Consider the following 18,736-nt stretch of genomic DNA (forward strand, 5'->3'; position numbering starts at 1 on the left):
CATGTGATGGAGAGGCTGCTGGAGGCATTCTGTTGTGGTGAATGACATAGTGGTGTATAAAATGAATCCTTGGATTATTTCAGTTTGCTTTGGAGTGAGGGGAGACTTTAACCTGTGAATTTGATCCATGGATCTGCTTTGTTTTCACTTAATTGCCTTGGTTGTCTGTCTTGTCTACATATTTTATTTTTTTCCTTGTTCTGCCAACTCCTACAAATCTGTTCTCCTGTAAGCGGCTTCCTTTCTTTCCTCGTGGCATCTGTTTTAACACTATACTTCCCACCCCTCACGATCCAGTTAGTTAATGTGTGCAAAGAGGCAAAAATGGGAGAGATCAGGAAGTCATCCCCAAAACCTGCTGGTTCTGGGGAGGATTATTGCTGGTTAGGAGCTTCAGAAAGGGCAGTGAGCAGCAAGTCTCTGCCAGCTAGCCAGTGCATGGACCCATGGATCAGAGTGATACAGGGTGGATTCAGGGGCACTCCTCTCATCTGTCAGCTTCTGTTACAACATTGGGTGGAGGCAGCAAGATGGGCAGGCAGCAGCTGGGAGTCATGGACTCTTGACCTTATGTATTGCATGTACTACTGGCTGTCTGGAGGGGTCGGGGTGGTGGGGGAGCAAAGCTTTGGATCCATGCCAGTATGGTGTTAGTCTGCTCCTGGCTGGTTGCCTGCAGAATTTAGATTTTGTTTTTAATCTGTCTCATGCCTCTGGTCACAACTTCTGATGTTTAACATGCCAGGAGATTTTAGGGTCTATGGTGCATGCGTGACCCTCTAACACTTGATGCTGATGAACTAATCTGTTATCTTCTCCATATAGATAAACTTTACAGAGCCTTTTGGCATCCTGATTACTTCCCCCATCCCAAAGGAGAATAACTGGCAGACTTGGCTTGTATTCTAACTTTTGAGCATGGATCCAGAATTAGGTGTTTTAAAATGCAGGTCGAGGCACTCCCCTTCAAACATTCACCCTTGTGTAAACAGCCTGGTATGGGCCTTCTCCACTTGCTGGAAACTGTGCCTCTGACTTGCCTGACAAAGACAACTTAACTTTACTCTACTCTGCATTGAGGTTCTGTCTTTTATGAGAAGAAGGATGGTCTGGTACAGAACACTAATGTGGAACTTGGGCGGCCTGGATTCAATTCCTTGCTCCTCCACAGACGACTTGAGCAAATTGCTTAGTCGCTGTGCCTCAGTTGTCTATTTGTAAAACCAGAATAATAGTATGTCCCTATTAAAGCTGGCCACACTTTTTCTTAACGAATAGCAAACTCGCCAAAAGCCACACTTTTCAGGGCATGACAACTAGTTGTAAATTCAAGGAATAGTTTCAGCCAAAAAATTGAGCGGGGTGCAGGGGAAAAACTTCAGACACATCAAAACAAAATGTATTGATGTTTTTGAAACCAAGTATTTTCAAATTAACACTCCATTTTGAAATGACATTAAAACACTTTAAACAATTTCTTTGCCTTTTGGTTTTGGCAAGGAAAAATTCTTCTTTTTAAAAGGAACTGTTTTTTTGTTTTTAAACTTTTTTGGTTTGGCTGGAGAAAGTCGGTGATTAGTTCCATTCTGTTCCCTATCTAACTGGAATATTGTGTTTCTGCACGTGCTGACTGTGAGGCCCTTGACTACCATAATGAGGAACACAGCTTGCATATGGGGAAATTCTAACACTACTTTCGTTTGTCCCTGTAAACGCCCATTGTCAAAGAGAATCTAGTTTACCTTCATTTGAAGCTGGAAGACTTGTGCATTTTAATTTTTTAATTCCATATCAAGACTTTTTTTCTTGTGAAACCATTTGAAAGTTCCAGTATTGGCACAAATCATCCCCCCCTCTCCCTGTGCTACATCTTTCCCCCTCCCCTCAGCTTTGGCTTACTGTCTCTAAAGTGGTCTGAAGATGTAAAATAATATAAATGCAAAAAACAGAAGTGCTCAGTATTAAGCATCTAATCACCACTGAGGTACCTACGTTGCTGACTTTTTGCTAGCGTTGAGCAGGCTCAACGCTACTTGAAATAAGTGGGAGCTACAGGCGTTGAGCACTTCTGAAAATCAGACCCACTTACTTATGCACCTACATTTGAAAATGGTGGCTTAAACATCCAGCTGTTTTTCCTCTCTTCAGAGCTCTGCTTGTCAGTCATTTTTTGCTAGAGATGCCTCTCCTGCTTCAACATCTGCATGTAATCTTGAATAAAAATTTAAAGATTATTAGCTTCAAAACCAGAATGTAATTCCTCTGTTGAATAGTAAACTAACAACCTGATAATCTGTAACTTTGTGTTTTAATTAGAGCTGTTAGATGTGTCTTTTGTAATTTTGCTTTCACCCAAGTGAGAGTGGCAATATGTTCACATTTTCTGTACTGCCTCAAGAAAAGTGGGTAGGATGAGTCTCCTCTTCCCCCTTTCCCTGCTGCCGTATCATACAACAGAAGCAAGCCCTCCCCTGTCAGTTTTCTGACTCCCCCAATAGTTTGTCTAATGAGATGGCCACATGCCTAATCTTCAATGTCACTTCTCCTGGGTCTCATTCTCCAACACTTCTTAATCTCCAGTGTGCACTTACTAGAGCTTGAATAGTGACTTCATTGAAGCAGTACCCTTCTTTCTTCTCTCCCCCCCTCCCCACTTCACTAAGTGACTGAGGAGATAAATAAGCCGTTGTTAATTCTAACGGGATAGACTGTAAAGGCAGCTGAATCTTTATAGCTGGCTGCCATTAAAGCATGCACAGAACCTATTATCAAGGGGCACAGAGTTGCAGTCAGCACTTGTCTGAAAATACATTTATCCTGTACTGCAGACGAGCTAGCATAGCTCTCTTCTATCAGCCTGACTCTTTTCACCTAGGAGAGTTTGTCTTCGGGGTGCTGGAGGTTCATAGCACCTATTGATTGTGCTCCATTGTGAGTGCTCATCATTTACAACTAGAGCCCTTTTGTTTTTTTTTAGTGTAGATGCTAAATATGGATTTAGGTGCTGAACTTTGGGCACCCAAGTTCAAAAATATTAGGGTTTTGTAAGATGCAATAGAAAGCTAATACCTGTAGAGATGTTTCTTTGAACATAGGGGTGTGTTTGAAGCACTTTTCCTTTCATAGGCCTGGTCCCGAGTAGTATCACCTTACAGGTATTCCTACATCGGTATGCTGTACTGGCAAAGCACTCCTAGTGTGGACCTGGCTTATGCTGGCAAACATTACCCCCCCTTCTCCCCTCCACACACACACACACACACACACACACACACACACACACACACACACACACACACACACACACACACACACACACACACACACACCTGAGCAGAACAAGCTATGTTGGTTCAGCTTTGCCAGTATCACTAAATCTATACTGGGGACTTTTTCTGGTGGGTGCGATGCATAACCATTGAGAGTGTGTGGGGGGGCACAATTTAAAGGTTTTGGAGGGTGAGGGGGACATGATTGCCACATGTCCCAGTTAGAAAGTCTCTGTTCTAGACCAGAGGAAACACATGGGGCAATGCTGGGGGATGGGGAGGCCTGGGGGGCAGGCCACCTAGCAGAAATTGGGGGTGGGGTGGGGTTACACATTGTCTCAGTTTGCTGGCCTAGCTATGTTGGTCAGGGATTGCATTTGTTCACATCGCTGACAGCTGGGCCTGCCGAACCCGTAGTATAGGCGTGGCCATAGTTTTAAAATTTAAAAAAAAAAAATCTCTGCAACCCAAATGTTGCAGAATGGTGCTAATGTATGAGAACCAGCAAGTGAAACTGACTAAATTCCTTGCCCACATTGTTGACTTTGCCTCAGTTTTTGGATGCCCAACACCAGACACCTGATGCCTGACTTATTTATCTTTTCCCAAGGAGTACTGATCATCCACAGCTCTCATTTACTTGAAAATGTTTTTTTAAACCCTGTGTGCCTTCACTTTCCCACTTGTAAAATCAAGGTAATGGTATTGTCTACCTTTGTGTAAGCAAGATCAGTTTTGTAGTGTCTGTAAAGCTATTGAGTTCCTTGAAAGGAAAAAACTGAATTTTAAAGTATTTATTCATTATAATCTACCTGTGACTTGCAACATGGGTAAGGAAACTTGCTTTCCTAAGTTATAGGGTGACCATATGTCCTATTTTGGCTGGAACTGTCCTTTTTTTAAAAAAAAAAAAGCCCTGTCCTGGCTGTCCCTGTTGTTTATTATTATGATGAAAGTGGGCATTTGTCCCTGATCAAGTTGGCATGAGCAAATGGGAAAAATTCCCCTTTTTGTCCCCGCCCTCTCCCACCCCCCAAAAAAAGAGGGTTATGACAGCCTCATGCAGAGGGGGAGGCAGGGCTTGAGCAAGCAGCAACGCCAGCCCCAGTTTCATACGGGGGGGTGCTGGGCAGATGACTTGGGCCAGTCCCGTGGGGAGGCTCAGGCAAGCTGGTCAGGCCAGCCCTGCACAGTGTTCTTTTAGCAACTAAGTTTTGAACCCTGCACAGAAATGCCACCCAGAATTCTAGTGCTAATTCTGTGCTTTGCTAGTCTGGTGACAGTCAGCTACCTGACACCATGCATGTAATCCTCACACGCCCATGTTCTTCCTGCTTGAGTCCCAAACATTACCTCACTGATTGCTGGTTTGGTCACTTTCCTAACCCCTTCTCATCCTGCTAACCTGCTTTTCCTTTGCAAACTGGTGTCTTGCAGTCCTCCTCTTTGCTAGCTGCTCGTCAGAGCTCCTCTGATGTCCCAACTGCTGCGGATCTTGTCAGTGCAATAGAAAAGTTGGTCAAAAGTAAGCTGGTAAGTGTAGTGTCCTGGAAATTATGTACAGAATAGGCATAACTTGTCTCTGTAGCATGAGTTCAACTGTCTGCCTTATTTCCTTGCTCCTTTGCACCTGCTGAATTTTTATTAACCTTTAGGCTCTCCAGTTCAGTGTAGAAGTTCTAACAATTGTTACGCCACAACTAAAATTAAATGCAGTTGCAAGCTTCTGTGCAGATGTTGCAACAAAGTCCGTTAAATTTTCAAAGCATTGTATAGCCTTTGAATTGTATGATACCCATGAATTTCATATATTAGTGTATAAGAGCCATTCATCAGAACAGACATAAACATTTGGATTATATTAAAGGCAAGGCCTTATTCATCATATGGTAATTTTTTTTTACCATGGGAGTTTAGCTATGAAGCAGCTGTCAATTATTTCTTGACCTAAGTCTCTCTGAAAATTTTAATGAATCTGCATTCCTCCTAAATAGCGAAATTGTTTAACTTCTTAATGTGTAATAGATGGTGCTTTAATTTCAATAAGGTTCATCAAAACTATCACTTCCTCTTCTGCTATTTTAAAAAAGAAATCTCATCAGTTTTGTTCTCATCTCTACCATGGTGGAAGCACCACAAATCCTCTGGTTTTAGTCTATTCTAGAATTTACTGTAATGCGTTCGCAATTTTCAATCTTCTTTCTACTGGGCAGTTGCATATAGTGTGGAAGAGATGATTTTGGCTTCCTTTAATTGTTGCTTGAAACAATCCTCTATAGGGTAAAACATCCCTGGGCCTGTAAACTTGGGCAAATGCTACAGCTTAAACAAGTTTTGCTCAATGAAAAAGTCAGTTGAGGCAGACCTATGTTGAATCTGAAAGTTCATTTTCTTGCACTCATTTTAAGGGTGAGGAGAATAAGAAAACAAGCGGTGCTGGAATTCCTACGAATCTGTGGAACCAGCTTTATCTGGTAAAGTGATTCCACAGTAGAAGTAGTAATTTTGGTTTTGGTGCTTTATCAGTCTGAGATTTCAGCACACAGGGGTAGTATCTGGTTGGGGAAAGTGTTGTCCTCAGGGTTGTATGCTCTTGGATGAGGGCTAAGTTGAGCATTTGAAGGAAACAGATATTTCAGAATGAAATAGGCTTGTTGTGACTGGAGAAGCAGGACACTAGAAAAGAAGGGGAACTTCTAGAAATTTCACAGCTACCAAAAAGGTTTAAATTACAGTGAGACTGATAAATGTAAAAAGTGTGTATATTAACTCTGTTAGAGGTTTTCATAGCAGGATATCTAGTCTCCCTCCCCCTCCGCCCCCACTTATTGAACTCAGTAATATTTAATGGGTTTCAGACCAATGTTTCAGTTTTTGTATGTTCCTTTTCTGGAAGGTATCTTCATTTAATCTTCCATAGAACATCGTTATATATGCTTGTAGCCTAATTCTATCTGATTTTGGAGGGCAATGGGATTTTTCTCTTTGCAGATTGCTCTGAATAATTTGAGATGTTTGTTTTTTAGCATAACCAACATTTTCATCCTGTGCTTAATGGTGTATGCCTTCTGCTGTGCTGCAGTGAATCAGACTGTAGGTTTCAGGTTGTTTTTTTCTATATCCACTTGAAATATAACCAAACTGGTTTCAACTAAATATCTGAGGTGGGACAGTGGGGGACATAACTGAACATCAATCTGTTTTTAGTTTCCCCTACTCACAATTGCCGAGGCGACTATTGCAACAGAAGGTAACTCTAGCGTTGTAGCTCAAGGATAACGTTTGTTCTATAATCCTTTGGTTTTTTAGACCCTAGAAGGAGGAACTTATCGAGGAAGCTTAAAAGATGGCACTGGGTGTTTAAATGAAGGGCTGACGCCTTCAACTCCCCCAAGAAACCTTGAAGAGGAACAAAAAGCCAAAGCAATGAGAGGCAGGATGTAAGTTATCTAGCTGCTTTTTATTTCTCAAATACACCCTGTAGAAGTGTGCACAGCTATAAATTAGGGAACACTGCTCTGGCAAAGGATACACAAGACTGGTAGTCTAAAGTCTAGATTTCTAGTCTCTCTGCTTGTCTGGTTTTCTCAGGCTATTAAAAAAAATCAGAGATCGATGCCTTTTTCTGTACTGTGGGGAAGAGGGGAAAATGGTGCATCTTTATCATGGGATAGCTAAACTTACCAGTAAGTACCATTATCAATCCTGCTGTAAAATCGTAGTAGAGACAAGGCTCTGTAGGTAAACTAGGCAAGGTGAAACCCGGGGCAGCGCAGTAAAATATTAACCTCCCTTCAGGTAAAAACTTCAGGGACCTTGTCTCAGCTAGGATTTTACAGCGAGATAACTATTGCACAGTACTTAATCTCATGAGAAGTGGAATCCCCTTTTTTAGCATTGACATCAAAGCCTTATTCTGTAAAGCTGCTGTATACATGCTGACAGGGTGGTGGCTAGTTTAGATAGATCTTCATTTTTCTTTATACAGTACCAGAAATGTGCCTTGATTTACAGACAAAAGAGAACACTCCTGCCCTGACCGCGCTTATCTAAATTAAAGCATGCCTTACAGTATGTTTATCACGAGGCAAGGATGAGAGAGATAGTGAGGATTGGGGAAGGGAAGTAAAGGGTTATAACAATAAGATCATGTGGTTGCTTCGATTATGAAACCTTGCAGCATGAACACTATTAACATCTCTCTTTAGACTTTGAGGGGAAAAGCTAGGATGCATAGACCTCATGGAAGTGTTCAAGGGGTGAGTCAGTGGAGGAATAGCAGACTGGTTTGGGAAAGGTTCTAGGCATGGAAAGGAAACCAGGAAGGGGGAAGGTGTAGCCGAGAGGCTAGCAAGAGCAAAGTAGCATAGGGCTTTGAAAGATGGTATGAGTCCTTTGAATTTGATGCAGAAGCCAGAGAAGCAATTTGGTGAGGAGCTTGATGTATTCATCATAGCGGACAAAGTGTGACTTTTTTTCAGATGCATTTTTTCAATGGACTAGAGAGGCAGGTTGGAGATCAGCACCCAGCTTTACCTGTAGAGAACTCCTCTGGTATATAAACTGTTATCTTTTTCTGAAGATTGCCCCAATATGGCACATACTTGGTTTCAGTATCTGTCTGATTAATGAATTACTAGTTTACCATTGCAAGTTTTATTCTTCTCTTTTCACTATAGAGAAACTTACCACTTTGTACATATCTATACATGTGACTTTCTGAAATGCAGAAAGCTCTGGCAGCTGTACACTACATATATTTTGTGTCTATTTCAGTCCAAATAATTCCTATTATTCCAGGATGTTTAAAAACAGCTGCTAGTGGCTTTCAAGATCAGTCAGCTTTTCTGTGGTCTGTATGTGGTGCCATTTTGTTTCTTGTTTTTAATAACCTATTAAGGAGCTCAAATTCAAACTCAAATTATGACCCTTATTTCTTAGTAAACAAACAATATATTACCACCTATGGATAGGATTTTACAAGTAATCTTCTGTGTGGACACATGTATGTGTCCTTTTACCTTTAATCTCTGTGCTGTGAGCCCCTTGTGACGGGTTCCCTTGGGGCACCACCTAGAACTGGGGTACCCCTGGGCTCCCTTTTACACTGCACCACTTTGACAAGCTACAAAGCCTTCCAGCTTACAAATACATACAGGTAGGGACACACCCAGGTGCAGTTACAAGCAGACTTTGTCCAGCCCCTGCATGGGAAAGCTACTCCCAGCTCCTTAGGCACTCATCCCTGCTGATATATAAACCCAAAATTATACTGTCTTGTGCTCTACAGCGTAAGCTCATAAAATTTGCCCCCTCTCTCAATGTGGAGGGGAACATGCAACACCCTTTTGCCCCTGAGTTCTGATAAAGCAAGACTAAGTTAATTTTAAATTTTTTATAGTTGTTAACAAGTGATGACAAACGTATAAAAGCAGATTACCTAGCAAATAAACAAAAAATGCAAACTAAACTTTGTATCCAATCTAAGTATATTAATAGCAGATTTTCACCCTAAGAGGAGATATAAGCAGGCTGCAAATTAAGGGGCAAGCTTCACTTGCTTTACAGTTTGAAATCCCCTGTGATCTAGACAGAAAGTATCTGGCCTAGTGGGTGTTACCCAGGTGTAACTACATTTGAAATACAGATATAGTCAATATTCATAACTTTGGATACAAAAATGATACATGCATACAAATAAGATAATCATTCTGCAAATCATAACCTCTTCAATGATCTCTCACCTGACTTACCTTGCATAAAATACATTATCAATGTTCCCTTTAACTTTTTACATCCCTGTGCAGAATGAATTTTATGTGCACCAATATGGAGTGGTGTGTGGTAGGAGTGGGTTTGAGGGGTTTGGCGTGTGTGTGGTGGGGAGGAGGTGCTCAGGGCTGGAGCAGAAGGTTAGGATAGAGGGGGTCTGGGCTCTGGGGTGGGACTGGGGATGAGGGGTTCAGGGCACAGGAGGGGGCTCAGGGCTGGGGCAGAGGATTGGGGTGTAGGAAGGGGGAGGGCGGGGGGGTGCACCTGGGGATGAGGGGTTTGGGGTACAGGCTGCCCCAGCTCTGTGATGGGGAGAGAGGACAGACACACAGAGCCCTCTCTCACTGTAGCAGCTATGGGGCTGGGGCTGGGGCCGGGGGAGATGTGCCTCTCCCTGCCAGCAGCAGCTCGGGAACCCCATCCCTCAATTATCTATCCCTGGACCACTAAGGTACCAAATTCTGCTGGGCCAGAAAAGGCCATCCTTACATGGCGGTAACTGCTACTGGCGGGAAAACATGCCAGTTGCAGTTTGTATCCACACACTAGCAGCAGCTCCAAGGGAGCGGCAGCTCTCCCTGCTGGCAGCTGTGCACACCCCAATTTGCTCCTCTCCTTTCCAGGCCCCTGTGGCTGCATACCTGAACAACCTTTTATAGCCTGCTGTGCAGCTTCGAGGGAACTTAGCTTATAATGTCAACATCCTATCACTGTGAAAAATATGGGCTGTGGTGTCATATCCCTATTCCAGCAGATATTGCTGAATTATTTCCACCAGATTAAAGGGATATTTTCTGATTGCTGTGATACATGAGAGTAAATTTGCAGGAGTTGTCAATATGTAGGAATACTTATGTTTTTTTTTAAAGTGAGGGAATGGTCCACATCCACTTGACATTTCCCCCGCACTCCTTCCAATACCATGTAGAAGAAAATACCTTCTATAACGGAAAAATGCATGTAATATGCCTGTATTCCCCACGATTACATCATTGTAAATGACTTCATTTTTGCTAACCTACAGTAAACACCGGTAAAGGAACTTGTTCTCTGGCAGCGTCCCTCTTCTTCTTCTTCTTTTTTTTTTAAATGTATAATTTGGAAGTAGTAATTACATGTCATACATGGTAAAACAATTGATATAAGTATCAAGTGACATTTGAACACAAATGTCTGTTTCAAATGATGGGGGTGGGGGAAAAGCCATGTGGTCTTCTATAGCTGTGAGTGAATGTAATTTAAGCAGTGTAGATGCTGAACTAAGCTCCTGAAGCAAGAGTAAATGTACCATTTTGCTTTGTATCTCTGCGTTGGCAAAACTGATCCTGCACCTTTGTTCATCAGAGGTTGTTACAATTTATCCTGAAGGATGCTTAAATTCTAGCCCTCAGACCTATGAACACTGGAGCATGGCCACCATTGGTGTTCTGTGATTTTGATCTCATGGACACTTAATGCCAGATTCTGCCTCATATTAACCTAAGTGTAGATGGAGAGGAGAAATGTTCTTGAGAACAGGGAGCAATTCTTCCCTCAACACCCAGCATTCCTGGATAGCAACAGGACAGGAGTCCTACCTAGTGGTAAGTGCAGGGTTCCCCTCTCAGCTAGTAAATCTGTTGGTATATCCATGGCGAAGGAGGTGTAGCATATTCCTTACAGGGACATGTAGGTCAGCCAGGGGAACAGAAGCATAGGGCATATGCTTGCCCAGGGACACATGCTGCTGCTTTGTAAAGGAGCAGCAGTTTGCCCAGCATGTATTTTACACAAGTATGGAACTTGGCAGAGTGGCTCTTGGAACTCATGAGCAGCTGGCCTTTCCACTGCCGCTCCATGGCTCCTACCCAAAGGGGCTGGATTTTGCTGTTAAATAAACAAGAAGCTGCATGACCTCTTCTACAGAAAGTTTCCTTTCTGCTTTGCCTAAACAAGATGAATGAGTGCGACCAACACTGCCGTCACACTATATGACAATCTCCATATGTCTCACAGGTTTTCTGTACCTCACACATAACTATGGAATTGTCTTTAATGTTTCGTCTTAGTTCATGATGTTTTTGTAGGCAGGGAAGTTTTTCCACATGAAATGGCACATGGTGGCGTCATTGCTATTTCATCTCATAGTTTGTCTGTAGAGTTTAATCGTACAGAATACCAACAACCGTTCTCTGTTCTGAGACATGAGCTCAGAATGCCTTCACCCACCGGTTAAGTCTGTCTCACAGTATCGCTTCGGTTAGCGCTTAATCTTATCAAATAATTTTGGGTTTTTTACCAGTCACCAAACATGTCTTTTCTTATCTTCAGAATTCTCACTAGTCCATGTGATCTTTTTCCTCTTCAGAATGCCTGTGTTTTCTGTTTCAGTCTTCACAAGGGCTTCCGTATAGCACAGTATTGTCTACAGAGCTGTCATTTCAAGTGGGTCACTGTTGATTGAGGTATACATGTGACACTAGGCATGAAAGCATTCCCCTATCTTGTTAGTCTCATCATTGCATTATTGAATTTGAACTTGGATGGAATTTAGTTCATAGTGCTAAATTGTTTCTGTGTAATTGAGAGGGACACTATCTGTAGAAAGACAGGTAGAACTCTCTTGAAATTGTCATGTAGAGAACAGTACGTGACTAATCAGTTTGACTGATATGAGTTTGTGTGCATTGAAGCTTCCTCTACCCAGGATTACTGGCTTTGAAATGAGCATAAAGCCTTTGACTGCCACACCTGCATTATTTACTATAAGATCAGTCCTTTGGAAAGGAAATGGGATTCATTCTCCTAGCATTGAATCTCAAGAAGTGAAATTTAAAGCCAGTTCCTTTAAGATGGAATAAATGAACTTTACTCATGGGAGGGCTTGCTAGGGGAACAAAATACTCCTCTTCCACAAGGCTATAAAGTACTTGAACAGAGATTCTATGGCTACTGCTGTATCTCTTCTATGCACCCTCTCATGTGTGGAGTTGGGGGTCCTTTGGACAAGGGTCTAGTTCTTTTTGTGGTGCACATACCTTCTTCTTAGATATGAATGCAACTAGCACACTGGAGCTGGAATGGTTTGTTTTTGTTGTGCAGCCATACCCATTGGGTTGATGCACACACCTTATGTCTCCTCATTGCCCTTCCTGAGACTATATAAGGGCAGCACCACTCAGTCCCCTTCAGTTCCTTCTCACTGCCCATGGCCTGAGCTGGTGCTACCTGTGAAGTTTGCCTCACTTTTTTTCTGCAGTTAGCTCTGTACCTTCCTTGTTAATAGTTAGCAGTTGGTACCCAGTAGATAAGTGTGTCTTCATTTTAATTAAAATTTAGTTCAGTACTAGGCATTGGTGACATGCAGAGCTTTCTGGGCTTTAAGTACTACCCATCCTCCACTCCAGTACAGGGCATGTTAGCAGTACCAATGCTGGTCCCAGCTAAGAAATTGAATGGCACCTTGGACCTGATACTATCTTGGCTCTGGCGAACACTATGCAGACTTCAGCTCAGTCCTCCGTTCTGCTGCCTGTTTAGGATCCTACAGCCTCTTTACTGGAACATGTATCAGCATGGGCGCCAACTACAGATTATTCCTTGGCGCAGACTGTGAGATCTTTGGTGTACGATGACAACCATCATCTCAGCATGTTTACAGTGCCAAAGACAAGGCCTGCTCCGGTACCTACCTTGGTGCCTGCGTTGGGCTATGGAAGTTGGTCACCCAGTAGCCCAATCAGGTTTGGCGCTTTCAATTTCTATGGACTGTTCACGTGACGATCTGGTTTGGAGTCATCCAGCACGTCGACTAACTGTAATTAGGAGGGGACAGTGAAGTCCTCTGGACCAACTCTATAAGGAGAACATTGGTAGTAAGAGCATCTGAAAAATCACAGACAGATTGTCATGGCCTAGCACCGACTGGTCACCATGTCTTCTGCTCTTCTGTAATGGCTGAATCCCTGGAGTGTTTATTTCCCTCTGGCAGGACTCACTGAACCTGTCAAGGGGAAGGTCACTAGGCCATCCAGCAAGGCCGCTTTCAGAGCTGTCTAGGTTGAAAGCACATGCAGATATTGTTCCCCTTGAGCAGCCAGTGCTATGAGGGCACCCATTGTAGGAGGAGCAAATTCCTTTTCCCCCCACTCATCCCCCTAGGAGGATCACTTTGCTCCAGTTCACCTGTCCCTCTCCTCATAGGTGCCAACTTCCTCTGTTCCTTGGGGGTGCTCGATCCCCGCTCCGCATTAGGCCCTGTTCCTACTCCACCCCATCCGCCAAGCCCCATCTCACTCCATTTCTTCCTCTCCCCGCTCCTCCCCCTCGCCCTCAGTACCTCCTGCATGCCACTGGACAGTTAATCCACAGTGTGTGGGAGGCATGGGGAGGGAGGGGCAGGAGCTTATCAGCAGCGCTGCTAGGGATGGAAGGCACTGATCCATGCGGCTGCCAGTAATTGAGCACCTGCTACCTTTTTTCTGTGGATGCTTCAGCCCTGAAGCACCCCTGGAGTCTGCACCTATGCCTTTCCTCACCTGAAAACCTGATGATGCCGTACTCCTCTTCTCTGGTCCCTGAGGACTTTAAGCTCTCAAGACCTGCTGAGGAGAATGGAAGCAGTTTTAAGCATAGAAGTTGAGCTTGTACAAGAGAAACACACAAAACTGGTATTCATTCTCCAGTTGTCTGCCCCTGGAAGGGGTAGCCCTCTTGATTTAATGACACTCTCTTCTAGATCTAGCAAAGACTTTATGGCACATGCCAGCTTTTTTAGCTCCCACAGCTGAGCTCACAGACAAACATTATCATATCCTGTTGGAAGACTTTGCATGCTTTTTCTTCTCTTCCTGCTCCAAATTCCTTGGTGGCTACAGCTGCCAATGAGAGATCGTGTCCAGGAAGACTTAAATCAACCCCCAGTGAAAAAGGGCCAAATTGTTCGGGAGAAAAATGTATTCCACATCCTCTCTCCAGATGCACATAGCAAACCAGCAGATACCGTTACCATCCCTGTTTACAAAGTTGTATTTGGCTATGTCTAGGTTTTCTGACAAACTTCTGGAGGAATCACAGAAGGAGTTCAGAGCTTTCCTTGAAGGCTGCATCATAGGCAAAACATCCCCCCCGCCCCCAGTCTGTATTTGATACACTGGACACTTTTTAGGATAATGGCCTCTGCAATAGCAGTGAGGAAAACCTTATGGTTGCAGAACTCAGACATAGCCCCAGACACTCAACAAACTATAGTTTTGATGGACTTTTTGTTTTTTGTTTTCAGAGAAGACCAATGAGACTTTACATTCATTTAAGGGCTCTCTGGGTACCCTTTTTGGCTCCTTAGGGGTCTATGCTCGAGCACCCAAGTGGTGTGAATACAGACCACATCAACAGGAGTATCAACACGAGTGTTAGAGGCAGTTTATGTACCCATCAAGTTAGAACGAGTTTTCAAGACAGAAGTGCACATCACAGAAGACCCTCAAGCTCCACAACACAGCACACTCCTCTTCAGTCATTCTTGGGGGTAGCAGCCTATTTGACCTCTTCCTTGAGGACAGCAATACTGTAATCAGCAATCTTCCTATGATTTCCCCTCCCTCCATGTGTGGATGGATTGTCCCACTTCCTCAATGCTTGGGAAGCTATAACAATGGACGACTGGTGAGACGGAAATATTCTATCCAATTCCTCTCCAATCACCCTTCTTACCCTGTCCCTTTTCAGGGACCAAACTCATGAGTCAATGCTCTGTCAAGAAGTTCAGATTCTGCTCTCTCTATGGGCTATAGAAGAAGTTCCCACATCCACATCAGGGAAAGGGGTTTTACTCATTATATTTTCTGATCCCTGAAGTCCAAGGTGGATCTCCACTCCATACTGGATCCTTGAAATTTCCACAAGTTAATCAAGCACATAAGATTTTGCATGGTCTCTCTAGTGTCAATCACTCACTGCCATCTAGGACAGACTGGTTTGCTGCCCTTGATCTCCAGGATGCCTACTGCCTGTGACTTGGTGGAATTGTCACATGGAGGTTCCAGAGATTCGCAGTAGCAGGTCAACACTATTGATACACAATACTTCCCTTTGGCCTGTCATTCTTGTATGTATTCACCATGTTCCTGGTGGTGGTGATCTCTTTGAGGAAGAAGGGAATTCCCCTCTTCCCATATTTGGACAATTAGATGGTGCAGGGCAAATCCAAACAGCATGTTCAGTTCATCGTCCATTTCTTGATTTGTCTGAGCCTCATGCTGCATAAAGGCAAATCCAGATTAGGGCCATATTTTCTATGTGGGGACTATTTGATTCTACAAGCTCGATGACATTCCTCCCTCACTATAGGTTTCAGGCCATTCACCACCTGTGCCTGTCCCTTGGATCACATCCCACCACATGGTCTGGGCATGTCTGAGACCACTGAGCCTTATGTGATCCGACATATGGCGGCTGCATGTGTGCTCCCTTCAAACTTGGCTAAAGCTAGTCTATCAACTGAACAGACACCCTTAGACAAGTTGATCCAGGTACCTCTGGTGCTCCTGTGTTCCCTGGAGTGGTGGATGAATCAAGTGTGTGGGGAGGGAGTGCGGTGGGGGGAGGTACACTTTTTTTCTCTCCTTCCGCTTCCATTCAAGACAGTCGTTTGTCTCTTTCTGATAGGTTGAGGTGCATATCTTGAGTGGCTGCAAATCCATGCTTTATGGATGGAGCATGAAGTGACTCTTCATATCACGGTTCTCAGACTGGGAAATTTCACAGGGCTTGCCACACGTTTCTCCCTTGCATCAAGGGCTTGTCATTCTGGATACTACATGACGATACAACTGCAATGTACTACGTAAACTGACAGGGAGTGGCACAATCTGATCAGCTTTGTCAGGAAGCTTTGGTTCTTTTTGCATCAGGAAAGGTGTTCCTCTCATTGCCACTGACTGACTTGGCTCCCAGATTTGGCTGCTTATCCCCTCAGCAGGAGATTATGCCCAAATCGCAGGAGATTCCCTCGAACAATGTTTTCAAGGCCCTTTTCCAAATGTGGGTGTTCCAACAGTCCTCTTGTTCGCAATAAAGGACAACTAGAAATGGTGTCAATTTTGTTCTCAAGTGGATCTCCATTCAATCTCCCTATTCAGTACCTTTCTTCTTAGATAGGGGACTAGATTTCATGTATGCATTCCTCCCCATCCTACTCCTCCCCCAGAATATACTCAAATAGAAAAAGGGTCATGACCAATCTGGCATGATAGGAATCATCTTGGCAACACTGTGCTAGTTCTCTAATCTTCACAGCCTCTCAACTCTGCCCCTATTCATGGATCTGCCATCCCAGCAACATGGACAGATTTTGCACCCAGATCCCAGCAAACTGCACTTCACAACATGGATGTTAGGTTTTTTTTTTCTGCTTGACCTAATCACTTAAGTGGCAGTTCAAGAAATGTTGCTTAATAGGAAACAATCCACTAGACCCACCAATGTGGCGAAATGGAAGCATTTTTTCTGTATAGTCCAATCTCCATGGAATACAACCACAGAGGCTAAGATTCAGGACATTGTAGAGTACCTGTTGCACCTTAAATCCTCAGGTCTTACGCTAAGCAACCTGAGGTTTCACTTAGCAGTGATATCAGCTATCCATCCCCCTAGCCAGGTGACATCTCCTCCTCTCCAACTTTGGCTCTCAGCCCCATGATTTCTAGATTTTTTTTTTTTAAGGGGTTGTTTGGCTTTCCTCCTGTTAAAGATACAGTACCTCTTTGGGACCTCCAACATTGTGTTGGCTGTTTTGATGTGTTCTCCATTTGAGCTTTGGCAACCTGTTCTAGTCCCCATCTGTCAGACATCCTTCCCAATGACTATTCTATTGCCCAGAAGAGTGGCAAGGCCTCCTTATGTGCTGCTTCTCTGCGCCCTCCCCACCCCCGCCCCCCCAGGATAAAGTAGCTTTGAGGCCACATCCAAAACATTTTATATGTAGTATTGACATTTCATTTAAACAAGACAATATACTTCCCAATTTTTTTCCTGAAGCTGCATTCAATGAATGTCTGCATACTCTAGATGTAAGGTGAATATTGGTGTTCTATCTAGATGGGACCAAACACTTCAAGCTATTGCCTTGTCCTTTTCATTTCTTACGCTGACAGGATGAGAGGTCAAGCTGTTACAGTGCATGTAATCTCCAGGTGGATTACTACTTCCTATATTATGACTGTCGGCCCACTCTACAGAGCTCAAGCTACTTCAGCGACTTTTCTAAAGGATGTCCCTATGCTGGACATTTGTAGGACTGCTGCATGGTCCTTTGTGCACACCTTCACTCAGTCAGTACTATGTAGTTACAACTGCTTCAGGATCGGTGCTAACTTGAGGAAAGCTATATTGGTTTCTCTATCTAAATAGACTCAGAGCCCCCTCCTGTGGGTACTGTTTTAGATACCTACGTAGAATACATGTGTGCAACCTCTTCTTGAACAACAGTTTAGAATTAATAACTGCTTTTGTTTGGTGTTTTTGTGTTTTGTTTTGTTTTTGTTCTGTATAATCAGACCAACTGACTGTCTCTACCCAAGGATTAAAAAAAAAACCCTGGTGAGAAGGATTTCCACTACCTGTGGAACAGATGAAGAATGTTCTGAACTGACATGGTTAAGTTTTCATCAGACAGTAGCTATTGAGCCATGAAGTCATAGGTGCTGGAACTAGGAGTGCTGGGGGTATAGCAGCACCCCTTGGTTTAAAGTAGTTTCCATTATGTACAGGTTTACAGTTTGGTTCAATGGCTTTCAGCACCCCCACTATAAAAAATTGTTTTAGAACCTATGCATGAAACTGAGTTGAGGGAGAACTAGGTCATGTGAACTGGAATAAGGATGTAGTCTTTGGTTAGAAACTGTGTGTGGGGGGGGGAGGGGGGGAGAGAGAGAGAGATGGAGAGGCAGTAACTTGTATTGAGAAATGATGCAGCTGTTTTTTATCTAGGTTTGTCTTAAATGAGCTGGTGCAGACTGAGAAAGACTACGTCAAAGACTTGGGAATCGTGGTAGAGGTGAGTTTAAAAAGTCAATTTAATACCTTTAAACTCTGGTTGTAATTGCTCAGATCAGCAAAAGGATGTCTTCCTAACTGGATACTGTGCTAAAAAGTGCCTAAAGTAAATGTTTCTAAATACTAAATTTAAAACCTACAATGAAGTGTGCAAAGGCTTATCTTGGCTGACTTGTTTCTCTTGGGTTGTGATACATGAGATCCTTTCAGCTGTAGTATAGTCTTCCAGGTGATGAAGAATAGATTTTTCTTCTTGCACTTCTTGTATTCTCCTGTTGCTATTAGACAGAGATCCTACCTGAAACTGGAACTGATTAATAATGGCACTCTCTTTATTTAGAGAAGGGCCCAAACCAAAGTTCCAAATTTGAACACCTCTAAAAATTGGTATCTTGATCCAAACTTCATCTCAGGCCCATATGTAGCAGCTGAGTTATTTGTTTGTAACACTCTTTGGGATGAAAGGAACTATATCAGTTTCAAAAGTGTCCATTAATTTTGGATGCTTCAAGTTTTGAGTGCCCCATTGATACATAGAGGTTTTCAGCACATACAACACCAGTTGCTCCAAGGTGAGGACCAAAAAACAAAGGCACTGAAAACTTGTGACCTCTAGGAAAATCTTTTGCTTTTTTCAAACTTATTAGCTCAGTGAGTGCTGC

The 18,736-nt window shown here is 43.3% G+C and overlaps 1 protein-coding gene across 13 annotated transcripts in view; it reads left to right on the forward strand.

The window, feature by feature from the left end:
• The window catches only part of KALRN (kalirin RhoGEF kinase), a 780,132-nt gene that overhangs the window by 682,076 nt on the left and 79,320 nt on the right, over positions 1-18,736 (forward strand). For 10 of the 13 annotated variants that reach the window (XR_012154196.1, XM_073305138.1, XM_073305143.1 and 7 more), the window contains 3 exons: positions 4,707-4,802; positions 6,579-6,709; positions 18,009-18,075. Coding sequence is in view for 12 of the 13 variants with exons in the window: in XM_073305138.1 (XP_073161239.1) it covers positions 4,707-4,802; positions 6,579-6,709; positions 18,009-18,075 (294 nt within the window). In the remaining variant the exon portion in view is untranslated. The remainder of the gene's footprint in view (positions 1-4,706; positions 4,803-6,578; positions 6,710-18,008; positions 18,076-18,736) is intronic. The other 3 variants (XM_073305142.1, XM_073305151.1, XM_073305152.1) reach the window with 1 other exon arrangement.

Source organism: Lepidochelys kempii, chromosome 11 (genome assembly GCF_965140265.1).
Source record: "Lepidochelys kempii isolate rLepKem1 chromosome 11, rLepKem1.hap2, whole genome shotgun sequence".
Taxonomy (NCBI): Eukaryota; Metazoa; Chordata; order Testudines; family Cheloniidae; genus Lepidochelys; species Lepidochelys kempii.